This window comes from Myodes glareolus, chromosome X (genome assembly GCF_982192425.1).
Source record: "Myodes glareolus chromosome X, mMyoGla1.1, whole genome shotgun sequence".
NCBI classification, from domain to species: Eukaryota; Metazoa; Chordata; class Mammalia; order Rodentia; family Cricetidae; genus Myodes; species Myodes glareolus.
This window is the reverse complement of record NC_142053.1, coordinates 4,792,122-4,809,555: the sequence shown is the minus strand read 5'-3', so window position 1 is coordinate 4,809,555 and position 17,434 is coordinate 4,792,122. Positions and strand designations below refer to the sequence as shown.

The window sequence follows — 17,434 nt, the reverse complement described above, 5'->3', positions numbered from 1 at the left end:
CTTGTATTCAAACCCAAGTAGCACAAAAAAGGAACAAAGAAATCAAGTTGGTATGTAGAAGAGATAAGTGCATTCCTATTACAGAAACACTACTCACAAAAGCCAAGAGTCAGAATCTGAAATCACCTTAAATGCACATGGGCAGATGAAAAACAAAAGATGTAGCCGGGCGGTGTTGGCAAGCCTTTAATCCCAGCACTCATGAAGCAGAGGGAGGTGGTGAGTTCAAGGCCTGCCTGGTCTACAAGAGCTAGTTCCAGGATAGCTAGAACTGTTATATACAGAGAAACACTGTCTTGAAAAACAAGAAAAAGAGAGCTAAACATTGGCTCTCAGCTAGGCAGTTATCTATGCAAATATCAGTAGTGGATGCAGACTTTTTATTTTTACCTATTCTTGAGGATAATGTAAATGTGTCCTTGGTTGCCACAGGCTGCAGGACGGTTTGCAAGTGTGTTTATCTTTCTGCTTTCTCTCTCTGTTACAGAAAGTTACAGAAAGAACCGTTTCTGTATGGTCACTAATTAACAGCAATAAAGACAAATTCAAAAACCCCTTCTATACAAAAGAAATCAATCGGGTTTTATATCCAGTTGCCAGTATGCGCCACTTGGAACTGTGGGTTAATTACTACATTCGATGGAATCCCAGAATCAAGCAACAAGTAAGTGAAAAGACAGCCTCACTGGACTGAATGGCTCTACCCCAGCTAATATGATGTTATTTACTGTGCTGGTGGTTTGTTCGCAATCTAAGAACAAACATAATAAAGAAAACACTTGCTTTTACACTAACCCTAATTTAAAATTGTTGTGAATTACTAAACCATGAATTTTGAAGTTAAATTTATATTTCTCTGCTCAAATGAATGCTGTAATTTCTTTAACTATAATGTAAGCCATTTTAAAACTCTAGAAAGTTTCTAAGTTTTCCTAGCTAAGGGTCTCCCTTAATCACCTGAAATTCTTACACATTATTAGAAGACTCTGTGCATAATTCCCTGACATCTTGTGCACTGAATATCTCTATAAAAGAAAGATACCAATACTCCAATGGTTAGTAAATTTAGATAGTTACTTATCGGTTCAAATGGAAGCAGATTTTTCAAGTGAAAAACATCACATTTAAATAAAGATATTTCAAAAAGGGAAAAAACAGGAAAGAGAGAGAGATGGATAGAAAAGGAAGGAGATGGAGGGAAGAGATAGAGGGAGAAAGGGGGAAAGGGAGGGGGAGGTAAGGAAAGAGACAGGACTAAAGGAGGGAAGGGAAAGAAAGAGGAAGGGAGAAGAGGGAAGGGGAGGGAGGGATGAACGGAAAGGGAAGGTAAAGAGAGGGGAGGGAGGAGAAAATAAATAAATACATATATACATACATACATATATGTTGCCAGAGGTTTTTCTGCCAGGTCCCGCAGCCATTTAGTCCCAAAGAAACACACAGAGGTTTACGTTAATTATAAATTGATTGGCCTATTAGCCCTGGCTTCTTATTAACTCTTATACTTACATTAACCTATTATTCTTGTCTGTATTAGCCATGTGGCTTGGTACCTTTTATCAGCAAGGCAGTCTCATCTTGCTTCCTCTGCATCTGGGTGATAACTGCAGACTCAGCCTTTCCTCTTCCCAGAATTCTCCTGTTCTGGTTGCCCTGCCTATACTTCAGCCTGGTCTCCCGTCCTATACTTCCTGCCTGGCTACTGGCCAATTAGCATTATATTAAAGCAATACTAGTGACAAATCTTTACAGGGTAGAAGACCACTGTCCCACGGCACATATATACATACATTCATTTCCATGGGTTTTCCCTTTTCACAACTTTACCCTAAACCAGAAGAAAACACAGCCTATTTAATAAGGCTCAGAAGAAAAGTGCCTCCACTCACGGCTTTATTCTGAGTCTTCTAGTGTTTGTAGTGGCTCTTGGTAGACTAATGAGCTGTGGTGTAGGGCATTGACTACCTACACAGTGCAGCCTTGCCAGAGCCTCGGCTGTAATCCCATCTGTAGTGGGCTGGGGTGGCAAAGCAGAGAGCTTCACTCTTGATGTCACTGGCTTCTCCACACTTTCCCTGGCTGGACACCATCCTGTGCCTCACACTCACTGGGGAATTACTCATTTCAACCTGGTACCCTCACTGTGAAGTTTCTGTTGCCCGAGTGAAAGGCTTCTGTAATGAGGCCCTGTTAGAAGTGTGCATTCTTTTTGGAAAGTGACAGGTGCCAAAGCTTGAGAATATTTGCCTATGTAGTTTGGAATTTGAGCAGTACTTTGAGGGAATATCCTGAACGGTATTTCTGGCATTTGGAATGTCAGGTAGCAAGTAATGGCCATTACAAAACACATGTTTATTTTACAATTAAATCTATAAGACGGGCATGGGGGCTCATATCTGTCATCCAGCACTTTAAAGGCAGAGGCAGGCAAATCTCTGCAGGTTTGACTCTAGCCTATATGGTGTGCTTAGGTCAACCAGGACTAGACAGTGAGACTCTGTCTCTAAATAAATAAACAGAACACGCACACACACACGCACACACACATACACACACATGCGCGCGCACACACACACAAGTACCTCTCCATTTGTACTTGTGAAAATTTGTGAAGCACAAGGAATTTTGGCTATTTCATTTCTGACTATAAAAGTTAACAATGATTATGTGACAAGTCATTTGGTTTGGTACCTTTTGATTGATTTGATTTCATTTTGCTGATGAGGCAAGTTCGATGTGATGTCATCATCAGAACTTTCTATAAAGTACCCCCACCCTATATTCTCCAAGGGTTCAGCAAAATGGAACTTGGACAAACAGGAATGTTCATTCTTTGAGGGAACTTTTTCTTTCAGACATAAATTTCCTGTATATTGTGGTCTATTGGCATCTGTTCAAAAGCATTACCTTCCCTGTGTAGATGTTTCTGACATAATATTCCTACACAAATGGATGTCCCTGGGCACTTCATATTTTCTTCTGCAAAATACTGAGTATTCCTGTGTGGCCTGAACTGGGAGAATACAGGGATTAGGAACAGATAATCTTTGCCCACAAGACTCCCCAGGCTGACAGTGGCACATACGCTGGTGCTTGCAGTGCCCTCAGATGAAACTGACAATAGAGGTGTGAATTAAGTATGTAAGATGTCTTTAGAGATCTGCTTGTGTACTAATCACATAGGACTTTCTAAATTCTACAATTTAAAACTGAAAGAATGTACATAACCACTTAAAAGTTAAGTGATTATTCATTTGTGGGACCTAGAAAGCATTCACTAACAGCCTCCTACAGTATTCACAACACAATGATATACTACCCGTGTTGAAAGATAAAAGAATATACAGCCCCTCCCCATAATGAGCTCTTAACCTTGATGAAGACCAGCCTAGCCTGTTCTTAAAGTCAATCCTTGCTGTGATATAAAACTCAGTAACTGAAAGTTAAGAACAGGCCCAGTGACATATAAACCATCTGACATGTATGATATTTAAGTCATTTCTAGTAGAAGAGTTAAAAGGCATACGAATGTGAAAATCATTTGACTGAGAATGCTTCTTTGATAAGTATCCTATTCTGTGTATGTTGTGCTGAGTTTGGTGCACACTCATTTCTAAGTGAGAAGTTCAGGTATAACATTTGAAATCATTGAACTTTAGACTTCACTGTCTTTACAAACTCTCAGAAATGGACTCCTCTGTTAATATTCTTTAACTGTTTTGTGCATCTATAGGTTAATAACTTCTGTGTATTTTATATTCATTACTTCACTGATCTTTTTCATTTGTAAGTTTTAATATTTTATTGCTAATAGTTTAGAAAACTCATTCTAGTTATACATTCATGCCACTGTAAAAATGATTTTGTCACATCTGATTTATTTTTCTTGTCTAAGCATATGTGCTGATTCTAGTTGTCAAACTGACTCTAAAATTTAATATTCATAGGAAAGATGTTTTTTTAGATAACCAAAACTGGGAGAATACCAAGGAAGAACTTGCCCTCCTATATGTCAAGAATTATATGACCCAGACCTATATAAGATTGTGCTTGTCCTAATCCTGTAGTGGGGGTACTCATATGCCCACCTCCCCTGTGGATTTACAGTCTACAGTAGCTAGAGGACAGTGGCTCATGAGTCCTTACCTTCTGCCCCCGAGAATTTATAAGCATTTAACAGCTAGGAGAAGGGACTCATGAGGCTCCACCCCTCCCTGAGAAGTAATAGATAGTAAACAGTAGCTAAGAGGAGGGACTCTAGAGGCTCTGTCCCCGAGAACTAGTAGACCTTTAACAGTATCTAAGGGGGGACTGATGAGGCTCCACCCCTCCCTGAGAAGTAATAGACCTTTAACAGAACCTAAGGGGAGGGACTCATAAGACTCTACCCCCTCCTAAGTATTTATAAGCACTTAACAGTAGCTAGGGAGGAGTAACCTATGAGGCCCTCCCCCTACCTCCACCCCTGTGATGCTATCCTCAGTTAATGGTTGCTGGGGGAGGGGGGAGATATTTTTCCTGTCTATCAACCACTGACAAGGTACCCATGTTCCTATAAGCAACCCTAATTAAATTCATTGGGTCACCATGGAAAAAAGGCATTAAAGTAGGAAGTGACGACTAGTTAGGAAGAGAAAAGGAATTAGCGGGGTGGGGAACAAACAGTAGGATCAAAATATGTAGTATGTATAAAATGTTATGATGAAACTATTTTATATAATTAGTGCATGATAACATATGAAAACAAAAATTGATATGACCTAGGAACAAATCAGCATGGCTGTAGAGATTTGGCATAATAAGAAGATGGCATTATTTAGTAAATAATGGCAGGATACAAAATTAAATGTCACATGTCCAAAAACAACACCTAAGGTTCCCTTCCAACTCCTCTACCTGCTGTCATCTTCATTCCAGTTACCCTATCAGGAAACCTAAAGTCATCTTTGAGGCCTTTCTCTCTCTCACTCCACAGTCAGTGTGCCAAGAGAACCCATTTGGATGTCAAAATATATAGGTCAGAGGGAGGAGGACTGGAGAGGTAATTCAGTAATTAAGAACATTTGTTATCTCTTCCAGAGAACCTGGGTTCAATTCCCAGCACCTACAGGTCAGCTCACAGCTTTCTGTATTTCCAGTCCTAGGGTACGCGAAACCCTTTTCTGACCTCTTTGTGGGCATCAGACTTGCACATTGTGCATATACATGCATGTAGACAAAACACCCATACATATAAAATTAATACCACACACACAAACACACACACACGCGCACACTAACTACAGAGTACAAGCAGTTTTCAATATGCTTCTGCCACCACTTCAGGGTGAGCTTTGTGATAGCAGTACACTTCTAGATGGACTCTGGGGCCACCCTTGCTTCCTCTGAATCTGTCCTCAGCATGACAGCCAAAGCAGTCCTTGTAAAGTTGACCTCTAACGACAACATTTCTCCATACTGGCTAGGAAGGTGCTCACCTCATTCAGATTCAAGGACCAAGTCTTTATAGTGGCTTCTGGGTTTTTGAGGGGACCCTGTACCATTATTCTTTTTCCTGTCTCAAAAATTCTTTGTGAAACAGTTCTTTAGCCACATTGACCTCTGTTCTTCCTTTATCCCTCTCAAGCCTTTACCCTAACCTCATTTCCTTCTTTAGTGCTTCACTCCATAAACCCAAATTAGATGCCCAGTACCACCACACCTGTCCACTCTCCTTCTATCTTGTTCTGCTCTCTAGTAGCAGTCATCTTCTAGCAGTTGATAACTTCACGGAATTGTTGTTTATTGTTGGCCTGTCTCCCCCTGCTGGAAGATAGACACCATGAAATCAGACTTTCTTGATGATTGAACACCTAGAACAGTTCCTGAACACAGCTGAACACAGAAAACTAAGCAAAGGCTATTACTGAGCAGCATAGAGTGGGTATTAACCGCTGCACCAAGCATTTTTGCCCTGACATCACATATGCTTTTTTGAAAACAGTACTTGATGAAGAGGGCACTTTGGTAAAGCTGTGGACCCTGAGCAATACTGCTGAAAGTAGCAGTCCCCATAGAAATATGGAGGCAGACACATTTACAGCTGTATTCAGCTGATTCACTCTTTGGAATCCCGCAGTAGCTTGAATGGTACTCCTTTCTCCCTCAAAGGATATGTACATACATACATGTACATATATATACATACATACATACATACATATATTTACATATATACTTAGGCACTATAAATGTGACTGTAGTAATCATTTTTCTTGTTGCTGTGACAAAAACACCTGGCACAAACAACACAGGTTCACAGTTTGCAAATACAATCCATGGTGGCAGAACAGGCATGGTGGCAGGAGCTTAAGGCAGCTGGTCACAGTGGGCCCACAGTCAGAAAACAGAGAGGGGTAAATGCTGATGCTCAGCTCTCTTTCTCCTTTTGGTTCAGACTGAGTTCCCAGCCCATAGCCTGCTGCTACTCTCATTCAGGGTGAGACCTTCCTCCTCAGTTAAAGCTCTCTATAGAGTCTCCATCAAGACATACTGTGTGTCTCCTAGGTGATTCCTAATCCAGTCAAGCTGACATGAAAATCAATCATTGCAGTTACCTTATTTGAGTAAGAAGTGTTTGCAGTTGCAATTTACATTGGCCCTACATTCACCAATTGGCATTCTCCTACCTAAAACAGAGGGGACAGAGATTTGCAGCACAGGCGCAGAGGAGAGGAAAAGGCCATGTAAAGGCAGATATGGAGTAATATTTTCGTGGGCTAACAAGTTAGCTGGTGTCATCAGAAACAGGATTAGAGCCAGGAAGGATCCTAGTGCTTCAGAGAGTGTGTGGTCCTGATGACACTTGGCCAGCAGAGGGTGGCTAACTTTTTGTTTTAAGTCACCAAAGTTTGTATTCGCTTGTTAGGGCAGCCACAAGAAGCTAAGGCATGGTCTTACTCCTCAAGATTCAGAATTGCTGCTCTTGAATCCTGGTCGTATCACATGTCTGATGCTAGTAGGGCCCATTCTTCTCAGTCTTTGATAGAGGTGCTCACTGTCACAGCTTCGTTGGCAGTCACAGCTTGGTTAGACACTTCAACACAGACTAATGCGGGACAGTTCTGGCAGCTAGTATATGTGCTAAAGGAAGGCACTCTTACAGGCTTTAGCTTTTCTTTCTTCCTGTTTCATATGCTGCTCAAAGTTTCTGGAAGCTGCTTCTGATGGCCTTGGAACATGAGTCTCCTACAGAGCTCTTCTCACATACATCTTCACCTGGGTGATCATCACCTTAGTATACACCTTCGTAGAGATTCATTGAGCTGGGCGTTTTAAGATGTGTGCACTCTGTGATTTGTATCTCAGAATAAAAGGGTTACAGAAATGAACATGCTGAGAAGGATCCCATTGTGCCTTTATGCCAACATCAGTGCCCTGTTGACTGCTGAAAGAATGACAGTGGCACGGCCTCATGGCACCCTCCAAACAATGCTAGAAGAGCCATGCTGGGGCATTGCCTGTTTCTACAGAAGGGTTGATACAGGCACACACAGTTGACAGCTGGCAAGGGGCAAAGTGGGAATTGACCCCAGTCTAGAGGTTGTGAGCGCTGTTGCGCTCAGCTGTGTGTTCATTCAGAGAGGAAGCTCATGGGAAGATGGTCTTGCAGAGCAGTGCAGACACAGACTTCCATGGCATACCACAGCATAGCCCTCAAGTTGTCAGAAAGTCTTAAGTTCCCAATTTTTGGTGAAAATGTGGAACAGCAGGAAATGCCAGGCATCACTGGCAGGAGCCCCAGGCCATGACCACACATCAAGGGTGATTTGACAGCATGTCTGTGAAGTCAAAGAGATTGTACTCTACTCTTCACAGACCCCAAGCCTACAAAGATCCATCAGCTATGTGCATGAGTATATATGAAGACATTCAGTAAGCCAGTGTATGTACCATTGAAGAGCCCTGGAAATTGCTGAGTGCCCTTAGCATGGGCATGGCTGTGTCCTGTAAGTGGGAGTCAGCAGTGACAGAATTTAGAAAGCACAACTGTAAGTCAAATACAGTTTGCTGAATACACAGTGCTATCATGTAACATGAAGAGGTCGGGCCTGCTTGTTTGTGGGTTTTTCTATCCTCCCACCAGGTCCCCACAATTGTTTAGTCCCAGAGAAAATCACCCACATAGAGGACTCCGTAAGTTATAATGCTGATTGGCCCGTTAGGTCAGGCTTCTTACTGGCTAACTCTCACATCTTGATTAACCCATTTTTCTGATCTATGTTAGCCATGTGGCTCAGTACCTTATTCAGTGGGGCAGCTCACATCCTGCTGCTTCAGTGATCTGGGCAGGAGTGGGAGGAATTGACTTCCTCCTCCCCTGAATTCTCCTGCTCTCCTTGCATCATTTCCACTTCCTGTCTGGTTTTCCCACCTACACTTCCTGCCTGGCCAATCAGCATTTATTTAAAACATGATTGACAGAATACAGACAGTTCTCCCGCACCACTATCAGTTACATAGATTTTTTTTAAAAAAAATATAAATTATTACTGTAATGTTTTTCTGGATACTCACCTCTAGGAAAAGTGTCACAGGTCTACACAGACAGGAGCCTCATGCCAAATTGTGAAGAATTGTCCTTCAGAATGAAAGAGAACAGTGGATCTAGGGATGGACAACACAGAAATCTGCAACTGTGTCTGATAAATGCTTAGAGGTGGCCATGCAAGTGTGAAGAAGTGTGCACTGTATTCCTCAGTGGTGAAAAGCTAATTGTGTGTTTTAGGACTCTATGTGTCCATGGTGCAGTCTGTATGTCAGTTCTTAGTAAAGAGGGGTTAATATGAAGGCAGTGGGCAGATGGCATGGCTGGCATCAAATATAACATATATGTGATTCTTTGTAGCAGCCAAACCCAGTGGAGCAGCGTTACATGGAGCTCTTGGCCTTACGTGATGATTATATCAAGAAACTTGAGGAATTGCAGCTCGCCAACTCCACCAAGCTTTCTGACCCCCCTGCTTCACCTTCCAGTCCTTCACAGATGATGCCTCATGTGCAGACTCACTTCTGAGGGGATCACTGACACTGCACTTGAGTTCTGGATAAGTTAAATAGTTGACTTTCATTTTGAGCATGTGTACAAAGTAGATTTCAAATATCTGCCTTCATTTAGAAGTTGAACTAATATCTTAGACTCTTGAGTATGTGCCTTCTGTAATACATATTACAAGAACTCTATGGTGTCTGTGTGGCAATCAGAAGAAGTGAGTCAAGAGGGGGTTCTGGAAAATCCTCACTATTTTTTACAAACACTTTTGCAAAGATAAAATTTAAATTTAATTTATATCTATATAAATGTTACATATGCAGTATATATTTTGTGGACTTAATTGAAACATTATTTTAAATCCAAGGGGGAACTGTGTTTATAAAATGGATTTTCCTCAAGCTGCATACAACAGTTGCTTTGGATTATCTAAAATGAATCCAAATGGGAAAGATGGGCAGTACTGCCAAAGCCAAATTGCACTCCGCTTCCTCGGCAGATTCAATGAGCAAGGTGTTGAAATAATTGCCAATTTTTATACCACCGTAAGTGGTAATGTAAGAAAAAAGATGAGTATTTCATCATTTTGAAATTTTGAAAATCAAAGGTTCTCCCATCATTTTTTCAAGAGAAGCATATTTTTATATTTAAAAAGTGATGTGGTTTGATTTTTCTCCTTAATTTTGCAAGCTCTGCTTTCTAAATTCCCGCATGAGCTTGTCTGACACTGAGTCATACTCAGGTTGAGGCCAACCCCATATATAGCACTGTGTGAGGATGTCAGCTGCCTTCTGCTGCTTAGGTGAATATTTTCGCAAACACGCCTCTAGTCAGTGCAGCTTATCTGCCAAAGTGTAGGCTTTACCATCTTGGATGGAAGAGCTACGGCTAGAGCGTCTTTTTTTTTCTTTTTTTAAAAATAATGCTCCAGGTGTACATTTTTTAGTGTGTTCTTGAAAGTATTCTGTTTATGTATCTCCGTTTAAATGGTGTTGGGTTTCTCTTCCATGTGCATGCATAAAAACTGATTCTGCACATTATTACTTGAAGTACTGGGCAGTTTGCTTTTTCAGGTTTTTTCATTTTGTTTTGTAGTATGAAGTGAAATTTCATATCTGATATCTGAACTAATTCATTTAGTAAATATATTTGTAAAAGCTAAAGCTAGAGTTAAAGCATTTAATTAATGTTCTACAGTGATTTGTAAAGATTATTTATAGTTAAAATGGTTTTGTTTTCGCAAATTAAGAGAGATTAAATTTATCTTTGTAAATTATTTTTTGTCATAACTTACCAGCCTACCAAATAAGACATCTCAAATATAGTAGTATAATGTATGGATTTTATAAGTATAAAATTTTTTATTAGATATTCTTTTGCTTTTTGTAAACGCTGTAAATATTTCATAAATTAAAAAGTGTCACTTCATAAAAAGAAAAAATGCTAATACTAATAGCTCAAAGGACTTTGTGAAATTTCATGGAAACATTTTCATGACAATGAATATTTAAGACCTGCTGTAATAAATATATTTAACTAAAACCTAACAGAATATCCAGGGCTATAACTGTGTGTGTTTGAGATGTGCATGGTGCCCATCTTTTTTGCTTATTTTCTTTTGCTGGATGTAGTGAGGAGCTGCGTGCAGGCCTGCTTTTCATCCCGCCCGGCTCCCACACGGCTAGCTTAGCCCCGGAAATAACAACACACAAATTGTATTCATTTAAACACTGCCTGGCCCATTATCTCTAGAGAGTTAGTTACTGACTAACTCTCATATCTTGATATTAACCCATTTCTAATAATCTCATGGTAGCACCACGAGGTGGTGGCTTACCGGAAAAGATTCAGCATGTCTGACCTGGTGGCTGGCTCCATGGCTTCTGCCTCATAGCCCTCTTTCCAGCATTCTATTCTGTTTACTCCGCCTACCTAATTTTCTGTCCTATCAAAGGGCCAAGGCAGTCTCTTTATTGACCAATGAAAATAACACAATAGACAGATAACCCTCCTCCATCATTTCCCCTTTTACTGTTTAAACAAAAAAGAAAGGCTTTTATTTTAACATAGTAAAATTACATATAACAAAACAGTTATCAAGCAAGAATTAGAGTCATAATATTTATAACTATATCTTTATCATAATAATGGAAAACTATAACTATGACTATCCATTCTTCAACTCCATCAAAGACTCCAGAAGGATATAATATTACCTAAGTAAACAAGAAGTAAGCAACTTCCAAAACTTTAGAAATAACAGAGACATCTCGCTGCCTGGACAGTCACCCAAATTTTTTCTGTATCGTTGGGGCATCCATCTTTAGCCTACAGGCCCATAGTATCCAGAGACATTTCCATGAAGCAGGAAATTTAAAGACAGTTTAGTTACTATCTGCTGTGTCCTGCAGAATATCTCGCAAACTCTTTTATGAATCAGGAACCCCGAAAGATCATCTCACCTTTAGGCAAGTTTAGCAGTCCTCTCTCTGCAGGTTTTCTGTGTCCAGATTATACAACAGTCCAGGCAAGGGCAGTTTTTTGCCCAAAATGGTTATCAAACTCCATAAGGAGCCTCTTCGATGCCCATCTTCCTCTTGAAGTAGATTGGTGCTGCCAGGAGCAACGTGTCTCATTGTCATGAAAAGTCCTAAGTTATTACTACATTAAATGCCATGTTTTGTAGTCTTTGAAAGATATGAAGAATGCCTATCTGAAATATATCTATGTATATCTAGAAAATCAAACTAACATTACTACAAGCTTGACTATTATCAATGATTATCCATTAACAACCTATATTTTTAATTATACATTACATTTTTAAATGAACTACACAATCATAATACCTCAATCAAGATCAGAAATATATATACATATAACAAAATTGACCTTAAAATCCATACCAATGAAATTATTTATATCTATATCATATCCCCCTTTAAATGTAAAAGAATATTTATAAACAATATTTGGGAATATGGACGTAGTTATTTCTCTCCAAACTTCTTCCTGCTGTATAGGGGCGCTGTTAATCAGGTCTTTCATGGTAAAACCTGTCTGCCAGGTTCATCTCAGTTGGCAGTTGAGTGAAGTAATTTCTTGAGGGTGTTCACAGCAACCTTTCAGGAGGACGTGGTCTATCATACCATATTGGGATAGAAGCAATCCACAGGGTCTCATCCTCTGTGAAAACAAAAGAAGGACCTCCTTTCCAAAGTATCATATTTTTAGACCCAAATTCTGAAGTCAAGGTATTTTTAACATATCTATCTTGGATTAATTTAGTAGCATTTATAAGCAAATGTCTTTTGACAACTGTTGCTCCTTCCTCAGCATTTAAACAATTAAAAGAGAGCATAATAGCATACAGTATCAAGATTCTCTGTGTATTTTTTATCTTTATGATGGCTTTATTTTAACCTCTATTTCTTTTATTTTTTACTTTTACTTTTTGAGACAGGTTTTCTGTATATCTTTGTCCTGGAATAACTCTGTACACCAGGCTGTCCTTGAACTCACAGAGATCCTTCTGTCTCTGCCTCCCCAGTACTGGGCTCAAAGGTGTTTGCTACCATACCTTGAACTCACAGAGATCCACAGGTCTCTGCTTCCCCAGTGCTAGGATTAAAGGTGTGTGCTACCACACCTTGAACTCAGAGATCTGTCTGTCTCTGCCTCCCAGGCATTGGGATTAAAGGTGTGTGCTACCACACCTTGAAGTCACAGAGGTCAACTACCTCTGTCCCTTAAAGTCTCAGAGGTCAACGTACCTCTGCCTCCCAGGCATTGGGATTAAAGGTGTGTTCTACCACACCCAACTACTCTCTTTCTTTTTACTTTAAGAACTTTAACTTTTATCCTACATATATTTTTAACACACTGTAAACCATTTAGAGGTTTTTTTCCTCTTTGAATCTCTCTTTACTGTATATCTCTCTTTTTCTGACCACATAAGTCTAAAACCGTGGCTTTGACGGCTAGATCCAGTCCATTCCTTAGCTTTTCAGACTCATGGTATAGGTACCATTGGAGCCTTTTACTGCCACAACTCTATGGCGTTTCAAGGTCCCTGCCAGCTAGCAAGCTGGAGCATTCTGCTCACAGACCACACTCAGTCGGACTGCCTGCCTGAAAGAGTCAGAGATTGCCCTGGCAGGACAGCCCAGAAAGCCAGCATTTTAAAACGGTGCAGCTTTTCTCCTGCTACGGCTGAAAACCGAAAAGCATGTGTTCAGCTTTATATCAACACCGTTTAAGGGCTTCACGGCATGACCTCTTAAAAGAGCTGCAAGGTTTTGCAGCTAAAGCTGAGTCAGGAAGCCTCTCTTAGATGAGAGTATTTGCTTGCCTCTAGCAAGCAAAGCAGACCCGAGAAATTGCTGTTACCAACAAAACATGCTTTACTCTATTCGTTTCCAAGCTTTCTCAAGCTTTCTGTGGATTCAGTTATCCACGTTAGGCGCCATATGTAGTAAGGAGTTGTGGGCAGGCCTGCTTTTCATCCCGCCCGGCTCCCGCTCCACGTTGGGCGCCATATATAGTGAGGAGCTGTGGATAGGCCTGCTTTTTGTCCCGCCTGGCTAGCTTAGCCCTGGAAATAACAACACACAAATTATTTCATTTAAACACTGCCTGGCCCATTATCTCTAGAGAGTTAGTTACTGACTAACTCTCATATCTTGATATTAACCCATTTCTAATAATCTGTGTAGCACCACGAGGTGTGGCTTACCGGAAAAGATTCAGCATATCTGACCTGGTGGCTGGCTCCATGGCATCTGCCTCATTGCCCTCTTCCTAGCATTTTGTTCTGTTTTCTCCGCCTACCTAATTTTCTGTCCTATCAAGGGGCCAAGGCAGTCTCTTTATTGACCAATGAAAATAACACAATAGACAGATAACCCTCCTCCATCAGCTGGATCTATTTCACATGCTTATTTTTTATCATAGTAGTGACACTTGTTTTCTTTTTTGGTTGTTTGACCTAAAGTCTCATATAGCTCAAGTTGGCTTCCAACTTAACTGAGGCACCACAGCTGGCCTTGGACTTCTGATCCTCCTGCCTACATCTCGCAGTCACAACCAGCTTACTTCCATTTCTGGTTGATAAATGGCCAAATGAATTTACTATTAATGGGCACATATGGAGACCTTAAAGAAAGTGCACACCGATGCCAGTTCACCTCATACATACATACACCTGGAACAAAGGATAGGAAACATCTCACCTTGACAAGGTAGTGGAAGTCCACAATGTGAAAAAAATTAAAATGGAGTCTTCAGATTGTCCTAATGCAGCTGAGGATCACCTTTGAACTCTTGATCCTCCTGCCTCCACTTCCAAAACACTAGGATATGCTATTATGCCCAGTTTTTATTCAGTGCTGGGGGGTGAATTTAGAGCTTCCTGTATTTAGAGACTCTACCAGCTAAGCCACATCCCCTAGCAGCAAAGAATTTGCTGATGATATATGTATGTATGAAGCATAATCACTGAAGATGATTAAAGAAAACTGCCTATAAAAACGAAGGTCTAGAGCTTCAAATCAGTTTACATTTGCACCATAGTAAAATAAATAAATAAATAAATAAATTTATTTGTAGGGTGGAGAAATCTAGAAGTCTAATGGATAACAATAAGGACTTGTAGTTGCTAATGTATTTGAGATTTTCTCTTAGAATAGTTTTAGTAGTCTTGTCAAAAACAGAATAACTATGAGATTTTCTTAAATATGATAACCATCTCTATGAATCTGTCAAATACCTACTATGTTTCTTAAATGTATAGTATAGAAGAAATTTCTTAGAGTCTTTTTTTTAAAGGAACTAAACCACACCTTTCATTCGAAATATACATAGAAGACACAATGAGGTATTATGTCACACTCTTGTGTCACAACCCTTGTCTTGTTCCAGGAATGGACCCTAGCGCTCAATAATTACTTTACCACTTAGCCACAGCCCCAACTTTGAAATGAGATTTTACTCAGTTGCCTAGGTAAATTTGGGACTTTGCAATCCTCATGCCTCTGCCTCATAAATAGTTGGATTATAGGCCTTTCTCCCCAGGTCTGGCAATGTTACAGATAATTTAAAAGTCTGCCAGAACCAGAAGTATTGGTCAGTAGGAGCTCTGCATAATACTTTGGAGAACACTTGGTATTACCTGGTAAGTCAAAATGGTGCGCTTTGACGTGGTATTTATACTGTTGAAGAATGAGAAAAATGCACACCATGTTCAGAGAAGCATTGTTGCTTATAGCCATAAACAAGCTAGAAATAAGTATCCAGCTACAGTGGACCAGATAAGTTGTGGCACACTCTTGGCAACAGAATATTGCATACCAGGATAAAATCATCGTATGTCTATGATCACACATCACATTGATGAATTCCATAAGCATGTTAACGAAAAGAAACCAGACACGAAGACTGAATATCATTTCAATCATGTAAGTTCAAAAGTAATTCTTATTTAGGATATATGGATGGTAGAACAAAAGCAATTTATCGGAGAACAAAGGAACAGAGCAGAAGCTTCTAATGCACAAAATGTGATGCAGTGTAAAAAAAATTGGAATGCCCACAGTGCAATAGCCAGGCCTGGAAGAAGAAAGCAAAAAGGTAGGTGCGGTCCATGTGTGAAAGGTAGATTTGAGGGCACAGGGTCTATCATGAAAAGGCCAGTTTGAGGCTACTGTATTTAACCTGATGGGGACTGGACCTGATGAAGAAACAAGCAGAGGTACATACTTAAAAAGAATCAAGAGTCTGTGGCTGGAAAGATAAGATGAAAAAGAAAACAAAACAACAAAAGGAAAGAAAATGGTGCAGCTCTGGTTCTCAGAGCTTTGCTTGGTTTCCAGAGTGGTGGTGTTCAGTCTAGACTGTGGTTTCTGCTTCCTGCTTCCTTTTCTGACATAGGGTATGTCAACAGTGAATCAAGTCAGAGTATGAGATGGATGGCTTCGAGACATGCTGTGTTTGATGAAGTGTCTGGATGCAACTTAAACCTGGGGCTCACAGAAGAAGTAAGAAAAACAGGCATGGGGACAAAACCCAAAGGGGTAGATGACATTGTCCATGTAATTGGAGAAATGTGATGAACCCCAAGATTTGAAGAGACAGATTGGGGAAGAAGCACAGAAAGGAATCATTGCATGGTGGCAATTAAAGGAAGAGGTCGTTTCAAGAACAAGTGATTAAACTAGGAATGGAAAATAGTTCAGATTGGATTCTAGGGTGTCCCTCACAGACACATTTGAAAACAGTATCATTGGGACATAAGGCAAACACCATGAAAGGTTAAAAGGTCAAGGGGTTAGGTCAAGCAACTAAGGGGAACAAGGCTGGGGGACATTCACATGGAAAACCTATTGCTTCGCATCAGAACTGAGGTACCCATGTTCCAAACTCTGGCAAGGAGCTGTGGTGCTGAGGACAAAGAAATTGAAAAGAACTAACACATTCTCCTATTATCATCCAACAAGTGTCATCTTCCTTTCATAAAACTTCCTCCCTTGAAACTGGCTGGCTGCTTAGTCTGCTTCTCTCTTGTTTTCTGTTTAAACCCTACCCTCATTAGCAGGACCTCCAAAGCAGACTTGGGGGACATGGGTTGCTAGATTTCTTTATCCCTCTTCCCTGCACGGCCACATTAAACATCTCCCTTTTCTGTGTTTCACTCTTAATTTGGCTCTTCCGTTGGGAGTGGGTGACTGCAGCTGACTTGTTGAGATGCAGGCTGAATCTCCTAAATCTGACAACACCCTCATTCTCATCTCAAGTCCTCTGCTCGGTGCTCCACTAATACCTCGATTCTCCATCCTCAGTTGAAATTGTGTGCTGTGTGTCTTTCTTCCTCCTTGGGAGGTCAGATACTTGTTCCCTCTGCTTCTTGGCTGCAATGCCCAACAAGGATTCTGGCATATAGTTGGCATACAGTATACATTCATTAGAATGCATGGATGGTTGCGAGGACAATCAGTGAAGTGCAGATAAGTGTAGGCTTCTCTTTCTGGAGAGTTATCTGTAAAGGCAGGAGAAAGGCTGGCTACTTCCTGAGAGGTTAGGTTGGAAAATGGGCTTTAGGGAGGAAAAGAAGTCAGTGGAGGACAAGGTCACCTATAGGAAAGAATGCTACTGTGTGATAGGACAAGGCTCTGGAGTGAACACAGGCCTAAAGGAACTGTAACCAGAATAGCAGGGCCTCTGCCATCACCACAGAGACCAGTAGATACACAGGAATGGAATTTTTAAGATAATTTTTTCTTTTATTGAAAATAGATTTTTAAAATATAGCCTGGTTGCAGTTTCCCCACGCTCCACTCCCCCCAGAACTTCCCCCACCTCCCCTTCTATCCAGATCCACTCTATTTTTCTCTTTCATTAAAAATAAAC

The 17,434-nt window shown here is 40.5% G+C and overlaps 1 protein-coding gene across 4 annotated transcripts in view; it reads left to right on the top strand.

The window, feature by feature from the left end:
* Mtm1 (myotubularin 1) overlaps positions 1–10,583 on the top strand; it is a 124,632-nt gene extending 114,049 nt beyond the window's left edge. For 3 of the 4 annotated variants that reach the window (XM_048457577.2, XM_085684817.1, XM_085684819.2), the window contains 2 exons: positions 488–664; positions 8,888–10,583. In XM_048457577.2, coding sequence (XP_048313534.1) covers positions 488–664; positions 8,888–9,055 — 345 coding nt within the window. In that variant the 3' untranslated portion in view covers positions 9,056–10,583. The remainder of the gene's footprint in view (positions 1–487; positions 665–8,887) is intronic. The other variant, XM_085684818.2, reaches the window with a different exon arrangement.
* The last annotated feature ends 6,851 nt before the right edge of the window (positions 10,584–17,434 follow it).